Source organism: Akebia trifoliata, chromosome 7 (assembly GCF_017979445.1).
Source record: "Akebia trifoliata isolate Shusen 1 chromosome 7, ASM1797944v1, whole genome shotgun sequence".
NCBI classification, from domain to species: domain Eukaryota; kingdom Viridiplantae; phylum Streptophyta; class Magnoliopsida; order Ranunculales; family Lardizabalaceae; genus Akebia; species Akebia trifoliata.
Genome location: NC_141381.1, coordinates 24,006,398 through 24,027,266, shown reverse-complemented (window position 1 = coordinate 24,027,266; position 20,869 = coordinate 24,006,398). Strand labels below are relative to the sequence as shown.

Here is a 20,869-nt window from a genome sequence, read left to right as displayed (position 1 = left end):
AGATAGAGTTAGTATTTAATTAGAGTTCTTTTAATTAGAGTTGTATTTTAGTTAGACTTGTTTTAGGTAGAATTGTGTTTTAATTAGAATTGTTTTAGGTAGAATTGTTTTTAAGTTAGAACTTTATTAGATAGAGTTATTATTTAATTAGAACTCTATTATGACTTTTGGTCTTATTTGATTGACTTTTAATGTTTTGACTTTAGTCTTAATTGATTGACTTTTAATATCTTGACTTCAGTCTTGCTTAATTGACTTTAATTTTGACTTTAGTCTCACTTGATTGTCTTTAATACCTTGACCTCAGTCTTGCTTGATTGACTTTTAATTTTGGGAGAACCCCCCTCTAAAATATCTTTAATTCTTTGGACCCCCAAATGGAGGGGCCCTTAAAGAAATATCTCATGAACCCTCAACAATTTTACTTGAAAATCCGATTGATCGATTTCTTCGGTTCAAAATTTTAAATTAATTTCATTAATGTTTCACTTTAATTATTTAATGTTTTATTTATTAATTTTGAATTTTTAATTATAAAAATTGTGAAATTACCGTTTTACCCCCGGAGAGGACTTTTCACGTTTTAAGTTAATTTTTAATGTTCTAGGATGTTTTAGAATCGATTTTTCGTAAAGAATTTAATGGAAGTATTAGTTTGTGTCATTTATGAAATTTTTTGTGTGAAATGATTGTGAACTTTATGAGGGGCATTTTCGTAATTTTGTCGAATTCTGTTAAAATTGGCGAAATGATTTATTTGGTTTTGATTTGTTATTTTATGTGTTCGAGAGAGTTTTCCTAAGCGTAACGTAGGCTCTAGGGTTGTTCTGAGGTTAGAGGTATTTTGATAATTTGGTCAATTTTTAGTGATTTTTATCGTGAAACTTCTTTTTGGTCTGCAAGATGATGATTTCTATATTTCTGGGGTCGTATTTTCCTAACGTAGCGTGGTTTCTAAGGTTTTGTCAATTCAAGATACCTCATCCGGATTTCTGAAACATATCGGGTAACAAAATAAAGCAATGGAATACACATCCATCATTGGGAATCATTGCGATCGGGTTGACGAGTTGATTAATCAGGCGGATGCAAAAATGGGGTGTCTACAATGACGTAACATTGTATTTCAATTGAATCATAATGTGAGTCATGTCAGTCATATGCATTAGTGACATACTCTCTTCTGTACACCACACCACTAAAAATCTTTCCCAGTATAGTCCAAATATTGTCACACTAATTTGTCTTATCAAGACATATTTTTGTAAGTAAATGCAATTGTATTAAAAGTTGCCGAGATGACCAACAATAATTATGACACAAAAGATCCTAAAATAACACCCCAACTTGACTCACGACAATGTACAGAACCAATCCCATCTCCTCTTAAATTCATTGAAGAAAACACTTTTAAACTCATCAAAGGCCTTAACCACTAAAAAAGAAAATATTTTACAGAGACTACAATTTCCTCCCTCATTGACTTTTTCCTTCAAAGACACTAATTTCTCTCTTTCCACAGACTCTAACACATTGCAAATGGAATAAGGGACCATAAATTCCAATTTCCATAATATAAATGAGGATCCCAAGGATATCTAGTCTTTAAAGAGATCTTTAATCATTCTTGGGAAGTAACCCAACACTCTAAAAAGACCTAGAAAAAGTATCCAAATCTCCTTGACCACGACACAATGAAACAACATATAATTAGCAGACTACTCATCTTTTATTCACATGCAACAGAAGTTCAAACCTATAAACCCCTTCCAAATGAGAACATTTAAAGTGAACATTCTATCCAGAGCAGTGTAGACACCCCATTTTTGCATCCGCCTGATTAATCAACTCGTCAACCCGATCGCAATGATTCCCAATGATGGATGTGTATTCCGTTGCTTTATTTTGTTACCAGATGTGTTTCAGAAATCCGGATGAGGTATCTCGAACTGACAAAACCTTAGAAATCACGCTACGCTAGGAAAACACAACCCCAGAAACATAGAAATCATCATCTTGCAGACCAAAAAGAAGCTTCACGATAAAAATCACTAAAAATTGATCAAATTACCAAAATACCCCTGACATCAAAACAACCCTAGAGCCTACGTTACGCTTAGGAAAACTCTCTCGAACACATAAAATAACAAATCGGAACCAAATAAATCATTTCACCAATTTTAACAGAATTTGACAAAATTACGAAAATGCCCCTCGTAAAGTTCACAACCATTTCACACAAAAAACTTCATAAATAACAAAAACTAATATTTCCATTGAATTCCTTACGAAAAATCAATTCTAAAACATCCTGGAACATTAAAAACCGACTTGAAACGTGAAAAGTCCTCTCCGGGGGCAAAACGGTAATTTCACAATTTTCATAATTAAAAATTTCGAAATTAATAAATAAAATATTAAATAATTAAAGTGAAACATTAATGAAATTAATTTAAAATTTTGAACCTAAAAAATGGATCAATCGGGCTCTCAGGCAAAATTGTTGAGGGTTCGTGAGATATTTCTTTAAGGACCCCTCCATTTGGGGGTCCAAAGAATTAAAGAAATAATGAAAGGGGCCTTCTCCAAAAATTAAAAGTAAATCAAGCAAGACTAAAGTCAAGGTATTAAAGTCAATCAAGTGAGACTGAAGTCAAAATTAAAGTCAATTAAGCAAGACTGAAGTCAAGATATTAAAAGTCAATCAATTAAGACTGAAGTCAAAACATTAAAAGTCAATCAAATAAGACCAAAAGTCATAATAGAGATCTAATTAAATAATAACTCTATCTAATAGAGTTCTAACTTAAAAATAATTCTACCTAAAACAATTTGAATTAAAACACAATTCTAACTAAAACAATTCTAATTAAAACACAATTCTACCTAAAACAAGTCAAACTAAAACACAACTCTAATTAAAAGATCTCTAATTAAACACTAACTCTATCCAAATCAATCCCTAAAAACATCTATAAATAGAGGTGCTCACACCCTATTTTCGTATCAAATAATAAACCCTAGTTTTGGAGCCCCAACTCCTTAGCTAACATCCCTCCTTCAATTTTAGTCTAGAAAACACCCAAAAGCCTTCTAAAAACATCCCCAAATCCGCAACGAATTTGAAGAGTTCAGATTCAAAAACAAGGAGATACCTTGCCTCGGAGATCCGAAGTCAAATCCGGAAACAGAACGAAGCAAGGGAGCACGGTACAAGGAGTTCTTTTTGTCAGATCTGAGGGAACCAAGTCCTTGCCATCGGAAAGGTAAACCTTTTATTTTTATTTATTTTCTTATCTAGGTTTTAGCAATGTAATTTACTTGGGAATTTAGTAGAGACCGGCTTTGACCGGGCGGGGTTGGTGCCTAACACCTTCCAACCCCGTAACTTGATCCCCGAATCCAGATTTTTTATGGTAGATTAGTTCTTTTTATCCATGTTAGAGTCAGTATGGTTCCTAGACCACAATAACTAGGTGGCGACTCCCAAACCTCAAGGGTCAAAAGCGGATCTGCGCACCCCGCGGATCGAGGGCGCTTTCAAGCAGCAGTCTAAATAAAGCATCCAAATCTCCTTAGCGGTCTCCTCATCTCTTTTGCACATGCAACAGAAGTTTGGCCCTCCAAACTTCAAATGAGAACATTTAAAGTGAGCATTCTATTCAGGGCAGCGGTCCAAATAAAGAAGGAAATCTTCAATAGAACTTCGGTCCCAAATGGTTATTATTGGAAAAATTGAATCATAATCTACTTTAGAGATCTATAGAAATAGCTAATTAAAAACAGCCATTTTTCGATTCCTTTCCACACCCACTTATTGCTTGAATCTAGAAAGAACAGTATATCAGCTAGTCGATTCAATAAAGACACCAACTCATCCCTTCTCAACCAAAGATCCTCCCAAAAACATACTCTACTTCAGTTACCAATCTTGAATCATATACCCAGCCGAAATAAAGGCAAAACCTTCAGAATCCTTCGCCAAACACCTTAATCATACGTGTTATGTTCTTCCACCCAAACTCTTTCTGGCCAAATTTTCTTGCCACCAATATCCTTCATAACCTATTAGGATTCATACCAAATTTCCAGAGCCATTTCCTCATAAGGACATTGTTTGTCTCTCTAAACCTATGTACACCAAGCCCACATTTGATCTTCGTAGAGTAGAGGAGTTTCCAATTGGCTAGGTGGAATTTCCCCTTTTCCTTTTCCTGTCATAAAAAGTTCTAAACAACATTTCCAATTTCCCTTCCACATTTTTGAAAAACCGAACAAAGAAAGGAAATACATAGGTATACTTGAAAGTGTGTGTAGACACCCCATTTTCGCACTCGCCTGATTAATCAACTCATCAACCCGATCGTAACGATTCCCAATGATGGATGTTTATTCCAATGCTTTATTTTGTTACCAGATATATTTCAGAAATTCAGATGAGGTATCTCGAACTGACAAAGCCTTAGAAACCACGCTACGCTAGGAAAATACGACTCTAGAAATATAGAAATCATCATTTTACAAACGAAAAGAAGCTTCACGATAAAAATCGCTAAAAATTGACCAAATTATCAAAATACCCCTAACATCAAAACAACCCTAGAGCCTACGTTACGATTAGGAAAACTCATTCAAACACATAAAACAACAACTTGAAATCAAATAAATCATTTCGTCAATTTTAACAGAATTTGACAAAATTACGAAAATGCCCCTCATAAAGTTCACAACCATTTCACACAAAAAATTTCATAAATGACACAAACTAATATTTTCATTGGATTCCTTACGAAAAATTGATTCTAAAACATCCTAGAACATTAAAAACCGACTTAAAACGTGAAAAGTCCTTTCCGGGGGTAAAATGGTAATTTCACAATTTTCATAATTAAAAATTCTGAAATTAATAAATAAAACATCAAATAATTAAAGTTAAACATTAATGAAATTAATTTAAAATTTTGAACTAAAAAAATCGATCAATCGAGTTCTCATAAAAAATTGTTGAGGGTTCGTGAGATATTTTTTTAAGGACCCCTCCATTTGGGGGTCCAAAGAATTAAAGATATAATAGAGGGGGTTCTCCAAAAATTTAAAGTCAATCAAGCAAGACTAAAGTCAATGTATTAAAGTCAATCAAGTAAGACTAAAGTCAAAATTAAAGTCAATTAAGCAAGATTAAAGTCAAGATATTAAAAGTCAATCAATTAAGACTAAAGTCAAAATATTAAAAGTTAATCAAATAAGATCAAAAGTCATAATAGAGTTCTAATTTAATAATAACTCTATCTAATAGAGTTCTAACTAAAATACAACTCTACCTAAAACAATTCTAATTAAAATACAATTCTACCTAAAACAATTATAACTAAAATACAACTCTAACTAAAAGAACTCTAATTAAACACTAACTCTATCTAAATCAACCCATAAAAAAATCTATAAATAGAGGTCCTCACACCCTATTTTCGTATCAAATCATAAACCCTAAGAGAAATAGGTCTAAAAGCCCCCCAGCCTCCCATAAACCCTAGTTTTGGAGTCCCAACTCCTTACCTAACATCCATTCTTCGATTTTAGCCTAAAAAACACCTAAAAACCCTTCAAAAACACCCCAAAATCGATAACAAAATTCGAAGAATCCAGATCCAAGGAAGAGATACCTTGCCTCGGAGATCTAAAATCAGATCCGGAGACAGAACGAAGTAAGGAGAACGGTACAAGGAGCAGTTTTATTGAATCTGAGGGAATAGAACCGTTGCGTTCAAAGGTAAAGTCTCTTTTATTTTATTTTATTTTTTTTCCTTTCTTTTTCTATCTAGGTTTTTGTTAGTAATGTAGACTTATTTAGGTTAAGTAGAGACCGGCATTGGCCAGGCGAGGTTGGTGCCTAACACCTTCCAACCTCGTAATGTGATCCCAAGATTCAGTTTTTCTTCGTAGATTAGTATATTTGTCTTTTAGAGTCAAAATTTGGTTCCTAGACCGTAATAACTAGGTGGCGACTCCCAAACCTCAAAGGTCAAAAGTGGATCCGCGCACCCTGCGGATCGAGGGCACTTTCAGTGTGTTATTTAGTAAAGTCATCTTACCACCCATGCACACGTACTTCGCTTGACAATAACACAACCTCTTTTCCACCTTTTCCATAACTGAATCCCTCACAATCTTGTGTTACCCCATATCTTGAACCTCCCCCACATGAAAAAGCTTGTTTTTGTTGGAGATAATCAGTAAGCCAAAAACTACCTCAAAGCAACATATCATCACACTCAAAAAGCTAAGTTGACTAATAGTGGCGTTTACAAATATCAAAACATCACATGAAAATTTTAGGTACAAGACTAACAAACTTGATTGCACCGTTTAAAACCTTGGAACTCTCTTCTCTCTACATCCTAGTTAGAAACTCAGCAACGATTTGGAGAGGAATGGAGACAACGAATCCCTTTGTCTTAAACCCTTTGAGCTTTTGAAAAAGCCATGAGGCGACCCATTCATAAAGATTGAGAAAGTGTGCGATGAAATGCAATTCAATATCAATCTATTCCATATCTAATGGAAGCACATCAACCTAAGAAAATACTCCAAACATTTCTAGCTTGCATAATCATTAGATTTTTTTAGATCAGTCTCACACATGACCCTAGACACCTTTGACTTCAATCTTGAATCAATACATTCATTAATATTTAGAACCCCACCAAGAGTTTTTCTTCCCTTATTAAAAGTCCCTTGCCCAGACCATTGATGTCAGGAAGAATCATCTCTAGTCTAAATGTTAGTAACTTAGAAATGATTTTGTTGGTAGCTTCCACTAAGCTAATTGGTCTCAAATCAAAAATCCCCTCTACTCCTGACTTCTTTGAAATTAAAGCAATAAATGAGCAATTTGAGCCTTAATCAAAGAAAGACTAGTCTCTCTATAGAAATCTTAAACGACTGCCATAAGATCACTTTTGATTGTCTTCTAGCATACCTTTAAAAAGGTTATTAAGGAGACGTCAGGCCAAAGAACTTTATTCCCACTCATACTAGCTACCACCTTACAAACCTCTTCCTCAATGAACAGTCTCGCCAACGACGCACTCTCCTCCTAAAAAATCTTGTCAAACTAGAAATTATCCAATTTGGGTCTAATTGGATGTTCTTCCCTGTATGGATTCTTGAAAAAGCCCAACAACTTCTTTAGGTAGGTTCTCATCCACCGATATCTACTTTCCATTAACCCACAACATTAATATTTGATTACTTCTTTTCTAGCTATTGGTTTTGCCATGAAAGTGCTTTGTGTTCTTATCTCATTCTTTGAGTCACATTACCTTGGATTTTTGTTTCCAGCATACTTCTTCTATCACTAATATCTTGTCATATTCTTCAGTAAGCTTATTTCTCCTTGTTTTTAATTTATGTCCAATTTTCTCCTTTTCGTTTTCTTTTCTCTCTCTCTCTCTCTATATATATATATATATATATATATATAAGGCGAATGTTAACGTCCAAGACCTCATGGGGACACTAGCATTGTCCACCAAATTTTTTTTCTAGTAATACCACTAGCATTTTGTCTTTTAGTGAAAAAGACAAGGGTATATTAGTTTTTTTACATAATAAATAATTGGTTGTGAGTTCGATACTCAGTATGAGCAATAGTTCCTCAGGCCCACCCGCGAGGGCGCACCCTCACTTACCCGGTGCAAGTGAGGTGTAGGTGTTGCACATGTCCCTAGACTAGTTCTTGGACAAGAGAATGGTCTATTGATTAGGCAATGCCCAAATACACGCTTGGTCTGTTGTCTACATGAATATCCGATTATTGAAAAAAAACTAATGGCCCTTAATTGGAGAATTATGGAAATTTTTTGAAAAATTAGGAGAATTTTGTTACCATGCTACATATTCTCTGTTTCGAAGCAGTAGAATAGTCATCACATGAGAATAGCACGAGTACCACCATGAGTTCTATGAGATATTGTAGACACCCCATTTTCACACTCGCTCGATTAATCAATTCGTCAACCTGATTGCTACGATTCCCAATGATAGATGACTACTTCACTATTTTTTATTTCTTATTAGATATGTTTCAAAAATTCAAATTAGGTATTTCAAACAAGCAAAACTTTAGAAACCACTCTACCTAAGGAAAATATGACTCAAAACGTGAAAATTATCATTTTGAGACAAAAAGAAGTTTTACGAGAAAAAATCATTAAAAAATGATGAAATTATCAAAATACCCCTGATATCAAAACATCCTTAGAGTCAACATTACAATTAGGAAAACCCTTTTGAAGACATAAAATAGCAAATTGAAATCAAATAAACTGTTTCGCCAATTTTTACCAAATTTTACAAAATTATGAAAATGCCCCTTATAGGATTTACGACAATTTCACCTGAAAAACTCATAAGTCGTACAAACCAATATTCCCATTGAATTTCTTACAAAAGAACTAATTTCAAAACACCTCAAAACATCAAAAATCAACCTCTCAACTGAAAAACCTTCTTTGAGGGCAAAATATTAATTTTTTAAACCCTAAAAATCAAAAATCTAAAACTAATAATTAAAATATTAATTAACGTAAAATTAAATCCTAATAAATTAAATTAAAATTTTGAACAAATAAATTCAATCAAAAATGCCCACGGGTCAAATTTTAAGTAGTGACTCACTTATTCAAGTGGGGCCCACATGATATTTATCAAAGACCCCTCAATCTGGGGTCCCAAAGAAGTAAAAATATAATTAGGGGGTTCTCCAAAAATTTAAAAATCATCATAGTACGTAAGAATTAAAATCCTAATTAAATAACTTAAAGAGACCTAGTCAAACTGGAACACCTCCCAAAAAGCTCTATAAAAAGGAGTCTCTATAACCTAAACTCGGAGGTCAAGAAAATCCTAGGAAATAAAAGCCAAAAACTCTCCCAAACCTTCTTAAAATTCTAAATCTAAAGCCTGAAGTCCCTACCTAACATTTAAACCCCTTTTTTTACTCAAAAAATATCTAGAAATCCTTAAAAACACATAGAAACCCTCAAAACACCTTAAAAAGTCAAAAAAAATACTCAAATATAGGAGGAGAATATTTCATCTTGGATATTGGAAGCAGATCTAGTGATAGAGTCAAAAGCAAGAAGACTCACAAGAAGAACACTCTCCGTCAATTCTGAGGGAATCGACCGTCATAATCACCCAGGCAAATAAGGTATTATTTTATTTTATTTTAATTGTTAAGTCATTTTTGCAATGTAAAACTTTTGAGAAAAGGAGAGACCGGCGTTGACTAAGCGAGATTGGTGCCTAACACCTTTCAATCCTATAAGGTGATCCTCAAACCCGTTCTTTTCGTAGATCGATACGTTTTTATCTGTTTTGAGTCATGTTTCAGTTCCTAAATAGTAAAATTAGGTGGCGACTCCCAAAATACTAAAAAATGGATCAAGGGCACTTTCAGATATGGTACCCTACAACTTAATTAATGATTGGGTTTTTGTAGTACCTGTGATGCCTCCCATATGCCACAGCACTGGACAACTTTAGTGAGGAGATGAACTATCGTGATGGTCCATGAGGTAGTTATTGTTGAGGCCAAAAATTTATGAATGTTTTGGTTTGTCTGTATTGGCACCTAAGCAGACAAGACCTGAGCCAACAGATGCATGACCATACACATCACCCCACATGGCAAAGAAGCCTATGAACTTGACTTATTAGCTTCTACGACACAAAAAATTGAAGAAATCAACAACAATTAGAAATTTTGTGTGCTCGACAATAAAAAAATTTTGAAATTGTCAACCTCGATATCAATGGATTTAAAAGATTGTTGATCTCGAAGCACTAAAACCAACCCGATTTAGTTTTTTTGAGTTTCTCCAACTAAAATACATGGAAAGATGGACTTAAAACTTGACATTACAACTTGTGTAGATGATTTCAAATCAAAAGAGCCATCCTTGATTGATTTTCGTCCAAAAAGGAAGCAAAATAATTGAAAAAATCCTAGTTTCTTCTTCCTTCTCAAACCCTTTTCATCGGAATGGAGTCTTCAATGTCTATCGGGATGCCAAGAATCCAATTTTTTTGGACGAAAATGGTGAGTATGAATGGTTCGGGTAATTCAACATTTCAATCGTGAGAAATGTCTACAGTTGGGTTCAAGAGTTGTTTTGAAAAGACGGATTTACTAAATAGACTATTTTGATTACCCGCAAAAGTCAAGTACTAAATTGAAAGAAAAATTAGTGCCGTTAACAATTAGGAATTTTCCCAAAAAAAGGGACAAATATGGTTTAATGTCGCTTGACTAGATTGGTATCCAAGTCCTATATGGATTCATTTAAACGTTCGCCCATATGTCAAACCTTTGTCTAATAAAAGTTTCTGTTAGTGAAAAATGTCCACTACATCTAACCTCGACCAGAGGTACCATTGAGACTCGATGCTATAATGCATTCTAATATCAAGGATCGATGCTGGGTAAATTATATGAACAAAACCGTAAAAATTTCTTTAAATCATTTTTTTTTTTTTTGCAATCATCTTCCATTTATATAACTATTGATGAAAATATATCAAGATCATAAGAATATATAAATGATTTAAAAAGGAAATAAATGAGAGGTTGATAACATTTAGTGAACTCCAATAAATTATTGGTGGGTTTTGGTCGAGAGAAGATATCTCTCTTTCTCTCTGTTTCGATGGTATAAAATGTTGGGAGGATGGAAGTTACAATCTAGAAGATTATTTTTCAAGGGTTTATTAGAGAAATTGTAGGTGCATGAGGGCATTTTTATCCGAAACATAAGTTACTATAACAAATAGTGGCCATGTTTTTTTCCATTGTCATAAACCTAAGGAATTTGTATGCTAAATGTCCATATATTATTTCTTTAAAAACTATATTTTTAGATTTCTTAAAATATCCTTTTCTATGTCATGGATTCTTGTAAAATGAAAAGATTGTAATGGTTAAATGGAATGGGGGGAGTCAAACTGTTACCCTAAAACCTCGGGTTAGATCTGATTTCAGTGAACACAAAATGATTGGGATATGGTCTTGGATAAGAAAAATCCATGTCTGAATATGATACATTTAGATCCGACCCATTTTATGTCCTATCCATGGGATTGGTTATTGTTGAGGCCAAAATACCTGTGAATCCATATGGTCAGGTCTTCCATTGAGCCTAGGCAAGACATAGGTCAAAACCTGCCTTCCATGCGATCCACCGAATCTAACAAGACTTATTAGTGAGCCTTTGACACGAGGGTCGCACAGTTGGGTTACCAAGGACGTCCTTCACACCAAGTGTAGACTCTGAAGCCTCAATCCAGACTATTGACTTTTCTTGCTTGCAGACTTTTCTATGAATAAAACTATAGACTTGTCATAAAATTCATTAAACCTGTACGAGATCTTACTCTCACATCAGTTTTACATTATAATTATTATGACTATACCCCCACCAAATATGCAATTCGAGTATTGAAATCAAGTTTTTCCAAACAGCCAATAAGTTAATTTCTAAAATCAACTAATCTAGATGAAAATTAAAACCATGGAGACCAATATTTACCTCCTACCACTACGTCATATTGAGGTTTTGGCGACGCTAGAATCGCGCTAAAAACGACTGCTAAAGGCAGCCTTTGGCTGTCGTTTAACCGTCGTTTCAATGATAAGTAGTAAAAGTTAGGGTGCCAATAGCCACTCTAAATTTTTTTTTTCTCACCTTCGTTTACAGAAGCTCGTCTCATTCTTCTCTGTCTCACTCTCATTGATAAACTCTGTCTCTCCTTCTCACTGATCTGTCTCTCACTCTCACTAAGTAAACTCTATCTCCATCTCGACTCCGTCGCTCTCTAGTCGCTCTTCTCGCTCTCTGTCGAATCGCTCTCTGTCGAATCTATCTCTCTGTAAGTTTCGATCTAGAAGATCAACTCTCTAAGTTTCGATCTAGAGAAATAGATCAACTCTCTCTGTGTTGAATCTCTTTCTCTAAGATCGACTCTCTCTAAGTTTCGATTTGCAAATTTTAGGGCAGAATCGATCGGAGTTTGATCGAAGGTTTTAGTGATTTGTTTGATCTCCCTCCCTTTGCTTGGTTTGTGATCGAATCTTCAGGTATGTTAAAGTTTTTTGTTGAATCTCTGATTTTCCTTAATTAATTTAGGGTTTCAAACATTTTCTTCAATGTTAAAGAATGTTTTAGGGTTTTGTTTGGTTCTGTTGCAAGCTACAATTAGATCCCTTGTTCTTAACAATAAGATGGAGTTTGGTTATGGAGTTTTATATCATGATCTAGCTCTTACATCTCTTTAATTTCAGTTTTGAACATGAGTTCAATGGGATTAGGTGGAGTTCTCAATCTTTTAAAGAACATTGATTTTCATGATGAGTGCTTGGATTGAAATTTGTATAAGCTAGTTACTTTTTTGGGATGTTAGTATGTACAAGTTGCTTTTGCTTGAGTTAGACGTATAAAGTTCAATGGCTTTCACCAGTGTGTACACTACGTCATAATGCGCCAAAAACGACTGTCCAAGACAGTCGTTTTTATAAAAAACGACTATCCAAGACGGTTGTTTTTATAAAAAACGACTGTCCAAGACGGTTGTTTTTATAAAAAATGACTGCCCCTACAGTCGCAAAAAGAGTCTTTTTAAAAGGAGTGGTTTTTTAAAAACAACTATCCAAGACAGTCAGAAAAAAACGACAGTAAAAGCGGGATATAGCGACGGTCGGTAACCGTCGCTATAGGGTATTTTTTTTTTAAAAAAATTTTACACCTGCCCCCTTCACATGTTGCTGAATATTGAAGATACCCCTATGTTTTGACATTGATGACCTAGACCCCAACTAACAATATGAAAAGACCAAAATACCCCTCATCTTCACTGAAAACGAAGCATGTTTCAAATTACATATAACCTATTTGTAATGAAGCAAATCCCAAATCCATATATATACATTTTCTATGAAACCCTTGGCCTTGACAGAGTAGCACTAGCACCAATATGAGAGACATTCCAATATTTATAATCAGCAATGTTACTCATTATGGGATATCAGCTGATCACAAATGAAATCAAAAGCTTGGAATATAATAAACAAAACCATAGTCTTAGACGCTAATCAAATACATTATGTACTTACAAACTAATGCCCCCATGTCTGGTCTGATGTTCTAGTCTCCTCTATTTTAATACTTTTGATACATATATCTTTCTATACGTGTGAAGATGCATACATCAACCTCCTATATCATAGGAAGGACGAGAGAGTGGACAGTAAGTATGCCCTTCTTCATAGTTTCTGGATGCTATTAAGTTGATCTGCCAATGGGCGTAGAAAAACTTAGCCATCCCATAGAAAAATCGAAAGAGTCAACAATGCGAAGAAAGAATAGGTAAGAAAGATACCTTGATGAGCTCAGACTCTGAGCTGGGGTGCATATATGCTACTAGGACACTCATGTGAAAATCCTGGGCTCCAAAATAAAAGCAAATTTTGTTGAGATCTTAACTTACCATGTAAGGATCACATAAAGTACTCAAAAAAGCTAGCAAACCATCTTCATTATGATGAGGGAAGACATGTTCTCTACGAGATAAAAACTTCTCCATATGCAAAACAAGAGAAACCACCACATGAAGGGATTAAAAATATCATATAATTTCAAGGAACCACTGTCAATTCCTGCAATGAGCTAAAATGTAAAACAAAAAGTGTAGAAATTTTAAGATTGGGAAGGGATTAAAAAAATGTAGAAAGCAAATGTTTTGAACATGCAATAATTGGTTAAATCTACGATCACAAAAATATAGAAGGTAAGTATAGTCCATGAGAAAAATACCAGGTCATTTATGGGAAGGAAAGGTCATGCCCAACCATGATATTCTGCTTAAACTTGAAAATAACATTGGTGAAAGAGAATACCTGATTGAACATTGAATGTGCAGCTGCAATTCCAAACACATGCACCCATTGCAAAGTGAACATTAGTAGAAACAAATCTATATATTGAAGATTATACAAGAGTGAAAGGAAAGCCGAAACAAATATGGATTGAGATAATGAAAACGGAGAGGAACTCGCTTTCAACAATAAATCATGGCACAGGGCAAGGAATTAGATGGATGGATAAATTCATTCGGCCAACCCCAAATCTTGGGATAATGCTTTATGTTGATGAATCTTTAAATTTGGGTGTATGCAAAATAGTTACATAACAGAAAAAACATAAAATAATGAAGCCTCCATAAACTTGGCATCTGAAAATAGCTCAGACTCCCAGTAATTAAAATTTCTATTAATGGAAAATACCAACCTGGCCTTGACGGAACAGGGCTTTCACATTAGCCTCTCCATCCCGCATAACGAAGTCTGCATCCAACCATGCCCCTTTCAAATCTCCTAATTTCAGCTTGCCAGCCTAAATGTACACATCATACATCATTAGTTAATTGAAAATACAACTACGAGAGTGATATCAGAATCCAATGCTCAAGTAGTAGATAAGCTAAGAGAGGAAAAGCTACACAACTCAAAACATGACCATGTCTTCTAAAGTTGATATTACTTGGAAACTTCAAATGGGAGCCATATCTATGTCCAGCATTTTTAACTTAATCCTGCTTTTCTTAAAGGCGTGTTTGATTGCATGGCCAACTCTAAAGAAAATAGTACACCATGGAAAACTCAAATTTAACGCTGTTTGAGTGCAAAAGGTTATAAAACAATGCAGGTCTGATTTCACATTACTGATGAAGAATGGCAAAATAAACATTTTAGTGTAGATATTTTACTAAAGAAAATAAGAGATGTGCAAGAAAAATAATCATAAATTGGCTATTTACCACACAAATGCTTGTTGTATGCCCGAATATGCAATAAGAGGGATTATTAACAGCATTCGTTTGTCGAACAAAAGAGCAATATGCTATAAGAGGGATTATTCAGTGCATTCGTATGTTTCTAGTCCTGCTTACATTCTTCAGTTTTGATTGGTAGGCCATAAAAGTTTCAGCAAGTTAATCATAATCTATGATTGCTACCTTTCACCTCTCAAATACCTTGTGGCCCTTTTATGCAGTTAAATTTGTTAATGTTATCTTGAGTCATGACGATGATGATCATTGAAGGCTTATCCTAAAGTTTTGGGATTAGCTGAATTTATCATGTTCCTCCATTCGATTCTACTGATCTTTCGTTAATACACTTACGTTCATATCCACTCTAACTACCTCAATCCACATCTTTTTTGGGCTGTCTTACTCTTTTAGAACCTTCAAATTGTAGATTCTCTACTAATTGAGGATGTTATCGGTTGTCATTGTGTAGGACCATACCATCTCGATTGACTTTCCCTATTTATGTCTGTTTTGTGTTCCATATTCAATGATCTTGGACTTTTTTCTAGCTGAAGCAAGCTCCCACATGCTTGTCTCCCTCAACATTTCCAATCACAAAGCAAAAAACCACTTGTGGTTGATTTTTCCAGCCTCCCTGATTCTGGACTTGATTCTTACTGAGTTCAATTTTTTCAGTGTGTTAGAAAGACTACCAACATTCTCTTCTTTGTTTATTTGATTCTTTTTGTTTTGCTAGGTAGGTCTTCTCAACCTCCTAAATTTGTATCTCCTCTGCATTATCTTTTCTAGTGCAATCTACACTTGTAAACAACGTGAAACAATACCACTAACAAATTATACCATTCCAAACCAGCAGTAGTGAAATTTTAAATGCAAAACATGCACTCTTGATCTTTGGCTGCCATGGTGACAGCTTCGATACTAGAAACTACATGAATTCATCAATCTAACAACAACAGAGTTCAGAAACGCTGTCTGAGATGAACATCAGAAACTAAATTACCTCAGCTATAAATCTCATCTAGACTAAGCTTCTACTTGTTTATTTTGCACCTAAAAGGCGTCAGGTTTATCGAGTAAATTTCTCCACCAGTATAGTATACCAAACACACTTCTCTACACATATGCAAGGCCGTGTGAAGACAATAGTTATACATATATAGTTTTATATATGTCCCTAATGGCACATTTAATGTAACATATGCACTTTCGCAAAAGAACATTTGTCTCACAAAGATATTCAGACTTAACATGTTTTTCCCGGAACTATACCTTATCTTTTTAACATTCTTGTAGTTTTAATTTATTGCAGATGCATCTAAGTCATTTCTCCTTGTATATGCATTATGTACAGTATATATACCCTAATCAGGGATAGAAAACTAATTTGAGAGCGTTGGAGGAGGGGGACTGTAGATAGTAGCTCTTACTAAGCAATGCTGGTGCACCATCCATCTGTTGAATGTTGTTATTCCCAGCAGCCTACATAGGTCTTTGCATCTGTATAGCAACATCCATGTCTCCAGGAGCATAATAATGTATCATATCCAAAGTAGTCGACGAGTTGACACTTGACGTGTCTGGCTGCTACTGAGGTACATGGTGGTGAAAATGGTTTGGCAAACTCTGCTCAATACGAATCACATTGGAAAGTAACCACTACAAGCATTAGCATATGCAAACGACAAAAGTAAAACTCAAAGCTAACAGAAACTAAAAGTAAGAGATACTTACATGTCTAAGCATTAGCATATGCTTAGGCACTAGCCTCACCCTATATATAGGATCAAGTTCCATTAACCTTACTGAATACTTACTGAATACTTGAAGAATCCTTACTGAATACTGGAAGTAAGCCATCATAACAAGTTTGTCCATTGCAATCTGCTCAAGATTCCTGCACAATAAACTAAATTAAGTTCCAATCTTGGTTCCACCAACTCCATTAAAGTTCTTTTCTCCTTTAGAATCAATGCCTCTAAAAAAAGTGGCACTACGTCAAAATCTGCCAAAATCCAAATGAAAACTCAAAACCTCATTTTGAGCCCAATCCCTCAAAATGGGTCATTTTTAAACTCAAGATCTCCAGCTATGGAGCCCAATCCCTCACTATCATTCCTACTCTCTCTATCCATGAATACCACGTCGTCCATGAATCTACACATATGCACATACATGTGTGTGCGACAATTTAAAAAAAATTCATGTATTTATTGTATTTTTTTAAGTACCTTTCCCTTAAGTAGCCAGCATTAGTGAAGTAAATAGGAGCATCAATGTGAAGTATGAGAACTCTAGGAATGGTATCGGCCATTGGATACTGATCTACACTTCTGTAGATCATGGAGTAAGGGATGTTGCCCATGACACAGGTTCTTGGCCTTGCAGTAGCAAGTGTATTTAGAGTAGCTTTCCTAATTTCACCATCTCGTTCCAATGTCAAACTAGCAACAAGTTGCAAGGACTTCAAATAATTATAGTACCCATCGACATTTAGAAGACCAATCTGTATCACTTACACATAAAGTTAGAACACCATTTCAATCTTTCTCTCCCCTCAAAATTGTCCTAACAAAGGCATTGATGCATTACAAAACCATCACCTGGACCAACAAAAATGAAGTACTTCACAATTCCATTGTAGCATACATTCATATAACCAACAAGGAGATCGATTTAGTGCATTTGAACTATAATCCAGGCCAAAAGAGTTATCAAGAACAAACCTTCTCTATCAAGCATGGAAGAAATATTGCTGCTTCTGATTCTGTCAGTGTATAGCCCTCATCTTTCAGAGCATCAAAAAGTTCAGGAAGAAACTCCGACACCTAATTGATCAACGATAAGGTCAAAAGTAATTATATCATGGACTTTTCTGGAAAAAAATGGATATAAGCAGCAAACATCTCATCAAACCTTGGTAAAATGGACTGTCACTATCATGGAAATGTGGTGGTCCCATAAAATTGGCTAATTCACCACGGCACTCATGGCACACAAACACAAAATTGCAAAGAGACATTGAAGTAGAATTCCTCACCCCTCAGCATTCCTCACTCAAAAAAATTCTACATTTGAAACCATTTGGAGTGTTTAAAGTACAACAAAATGACATTTTAACCTTCAGACACTATGTCACCCAGATAAAGCAAAGATACAAGACCTAACAAATTATATTTGCAGTTACACTTAAGACAGGAATACCCAATATGGATACATTAACCATTTTGAAGCATTTGCTTGATATAACTCGACATACATTTCAGTTGTTGGAAACACCAGCCTCAACAAACGTGCTGCACAGACAAGTCATCCAATAATTCCCTGAATCCAACTACAAGGCCAGTTTCCAACAGTTCCTAATGATCAATCTAGATCACCTCGCAAGCTTTGAGCAGAAACACAAGCACATATCGAATCTGTGTGAAGCATTAAAGTAATGTAATTCGTTTGATTGAAAATGTTTCATCTGATACAGAGAACTCTTAATAAATCGCATGATGGTCAAGAACAATGGAACAACACCAATCCATTTTCCACAAATGTGTTTTGCAGGACAGTGTCTTTGTATACACTTGGCACACTTTCTCAATTAAATTATTTTGTTTACAACTATTATTTATATATTGTTAACATGATTTAGTGTATAACAATTTCTTTAAAGAGACAGTTTCAATGCTATATGCTTAACATGAGCTATTGTATGTGAAATATATATTTCCCCATTTATGGGGCTTATCAAATGTGAAATTTGTTGGTGGTTTCAGAGAGTAATACAGCTGTTTGTGTCTTTTGTTCATTGGTCATGAGTCTATATAGTGCTGAATGGTATAAAAATAAAACTTGAAAGTCATAATATCACACAAAACAGATATCAATCGAACCATCTCAATTATATCGAAAACATATCTTAGTTCTCTTATACATGCAAGAAACATTGGAAAAGTTTTAGTTGTAACCTTTTGTTCTTTTGCCAATGTTTGAAAATGGAGCTGGACCGTTCACCATTTCAAATCCAAGTGAAAATGTACCCCACCTATCTTGTGAATCCATAAGTTAGTTACTTTGTATATATTACAGCTTGGAACAAGAGACATACTAATTCACGCTAAAGAATAACTATGAGTGCATCAACTCCAACTAATCAGAACAATTCCAAGAATGTAAGGGATTGGGATTTGGGACACAGTGCTCCATAAAAGTCTAAAACCAGGACCAAAATACCTCTAGAATAGTGTCAGCACCAAAATCCTTCCTCCACTGAATCATTTCAACCCACATGTGTTTTGCTTTATCAATTTCGAAATTTCTTGCTTTCAAAAATCTGCAATTAACAAATATATAATATTTCATAACCAAGGCCAACAAAACTCAGACGAATATATATATTCTTGAGGTATACCTATAATGCTTTAAAGAAGAAATTAAAATCTAGACAACAAACACCATTTGGATTTGGTAGGTCATTGTTGCTTAAGATTTTGGTGAATTAGTGTTCACCATTGAAAAATGAGTAATTTGAGGGGGAGTTTGGTTCCAATTGTTAGATTTTGATTTAGGTTCTGACTTATTTGTTTATTGTTAATTAGAATTAGGTTATGGAAACTGATTTTAGAATCTCATGTTGACTATATTATTTTTAACAATTGATTTTAGAATCTAGAATAAGAATATCATTCTGCGAACTTTTTATTTATTTATAGTAATTGATTTAAGATTGTCAGAATTAGATCATGGTAACTGATTTTCAGAATCTAGTTTGGCTGCATTGTTTTAATTAGTAATTGATTTTATAAACGACATAGATCCCACTGAATTTGAGCAGAGCCAATGTTAATAAGTGCAATTGAAGAAAAAAAATTTGCAAACAAAATTGAAAAAAGTAATGGATCTTCTAAAATTTTCAGAAAAAGAGGCATATTCAGATCTCAAATTGATGAATATGAAAGATAATCAGATCTAAAATTGAGCTTAAAGAAGGGTAAGAAAGGTAAGAACTCATGTTCAAAACTAAAATTAAAGGGATGTAACAGCTAGATCATGATATAAAACTCCATAACCAAACTCCATCTTATTGTTAAAAACAAGGGATCTAATTGCAGCTTGCAACAGAACCAAACAAAACCCTAAAACATTCTTTAACATTGAAGAAAACGTTTGAAACCCTAAATTAATTAAGGAAAATTAGAGATTCAATAAAAAACTTTAACATACCTGAAGATTCGATCACAAACCAAGCAAAGGGAGGGAGATCAAACAAATCACTAAAACCTTCGATAAAACTCTGATCGATTCTGCCTTAAAATTTGCAAATCGAAACTTAGAGAGAGTCGATCTTAGAGAAAGAGATTCAACACAGAGAGAGTTGATCTATCTCTCTAGATCGAAACTTAGAGAGTTGATCTTCTAGATCGAAACTTACAGAGAGATAGATTCGACAGAGAGAGATTCGAGAGAGAGCGAGAAGAGCGACTAGAGAGCGACGGAGTCGAGACGGAGATAGAGTTTACTTAGTGAGAGTGAGAGACAGATCAGTGAGAAGGAGAGACAGAGTTTATCAATGAGAGTGAGACAGAGAAGAATGAGACGAGCTTCTGTAAACAAAGGTGAGAAAAAAAAAATTTAGAGTGGTTATTGGCACCCCAACTTTTACTACTTATCGTTGAAACGACGGTTAAACGACAGCCAAAGGCTGTCGTTAATAACGACCGCCTTTAGTAGTCATTTTTAGCGCGATTCTAGCGTCGCCAAAACCTCAATATGACGTAGTGTCGGTATCTAATCTACTTCAATTCAAAAAGAAAAATCAAACTTTTCTTTAAGTTCGATATATGTTTGACCATTTACAAGTATTCTTACCATCTATCAAATATCATTGATTTGATGGTGCCAACTCTGAATGGAATCACTTTTACATTACTTACATGAAATAAACCTAGATGAATGGGGGTACTTATGTAGTGAGTAACACCATTACAAA

The 20,869-nt window shown here is 34.6% G+C and overlaps 1 protein-coding gene and 1 pseudogene across 4 annotated transcripts; both read right to left on the bottom strand.

The window, feature by feature from the left end:
• Positions 1-15,273, bottom strand: part of LOC147398471 (AP2/ERF and B3 domain-containing transcription factor At1g50680 pseudogene) — a 42,049-nt pseudogene extending 26,776 nt beyond the window's left edge.
• LOC147398470 (sulfate transporter 1.1-like) lies at positions 13,237-20,480 on the bottom strand. 4 transcript variants are annotated; one of them, XM_086447680.1, is made up of 10 exons: positions 20,104-20,480; positions 19,114-19,213; positions 18,849-18,925; positions 17,616-17,717; positions 17,121-17,492; positions 16,707-16,786; positions 16,320-16,515; positions 14,346-14,450; positions 13,438-13,977; positions 13,237-13,350 (listed from the first exon to the last, which is right to left on the bottom strand). In XM_086447680.1, exons 5-7 carry the CDS (start codon positions 17,252-17,254, stop codon positions 16,358-16,360), a joined length of 372 nt encoding a protein of 123 aa, XP_086303806.1. In that variant the 5' UTR covers positions 17,255-17,492; positions 17,616-17,717; positions 18,849-18,925; positions 19,114-19,213; positions 20,104-20,480; the 3' UTR covers positions 13,237-13,350; positions 13,438-13,977; positions 14,346-14,450; positions 16,320-16,357. The 4 variants fall into 4 exon arrangements, with proteins under 4 accessions (XP_086303806.1, XP_086303805.1, XP_086303807.1 ...); XM_086447679.1 differs by having other exon boundaries at positions 13,438-14,450; XM_086447681.1 differs by having other exon boundaries at positions 13,438-14,450; positions 17,121-17,395.
• Positions 20,481-20,869: the final 389 nt, after the last annotated feature.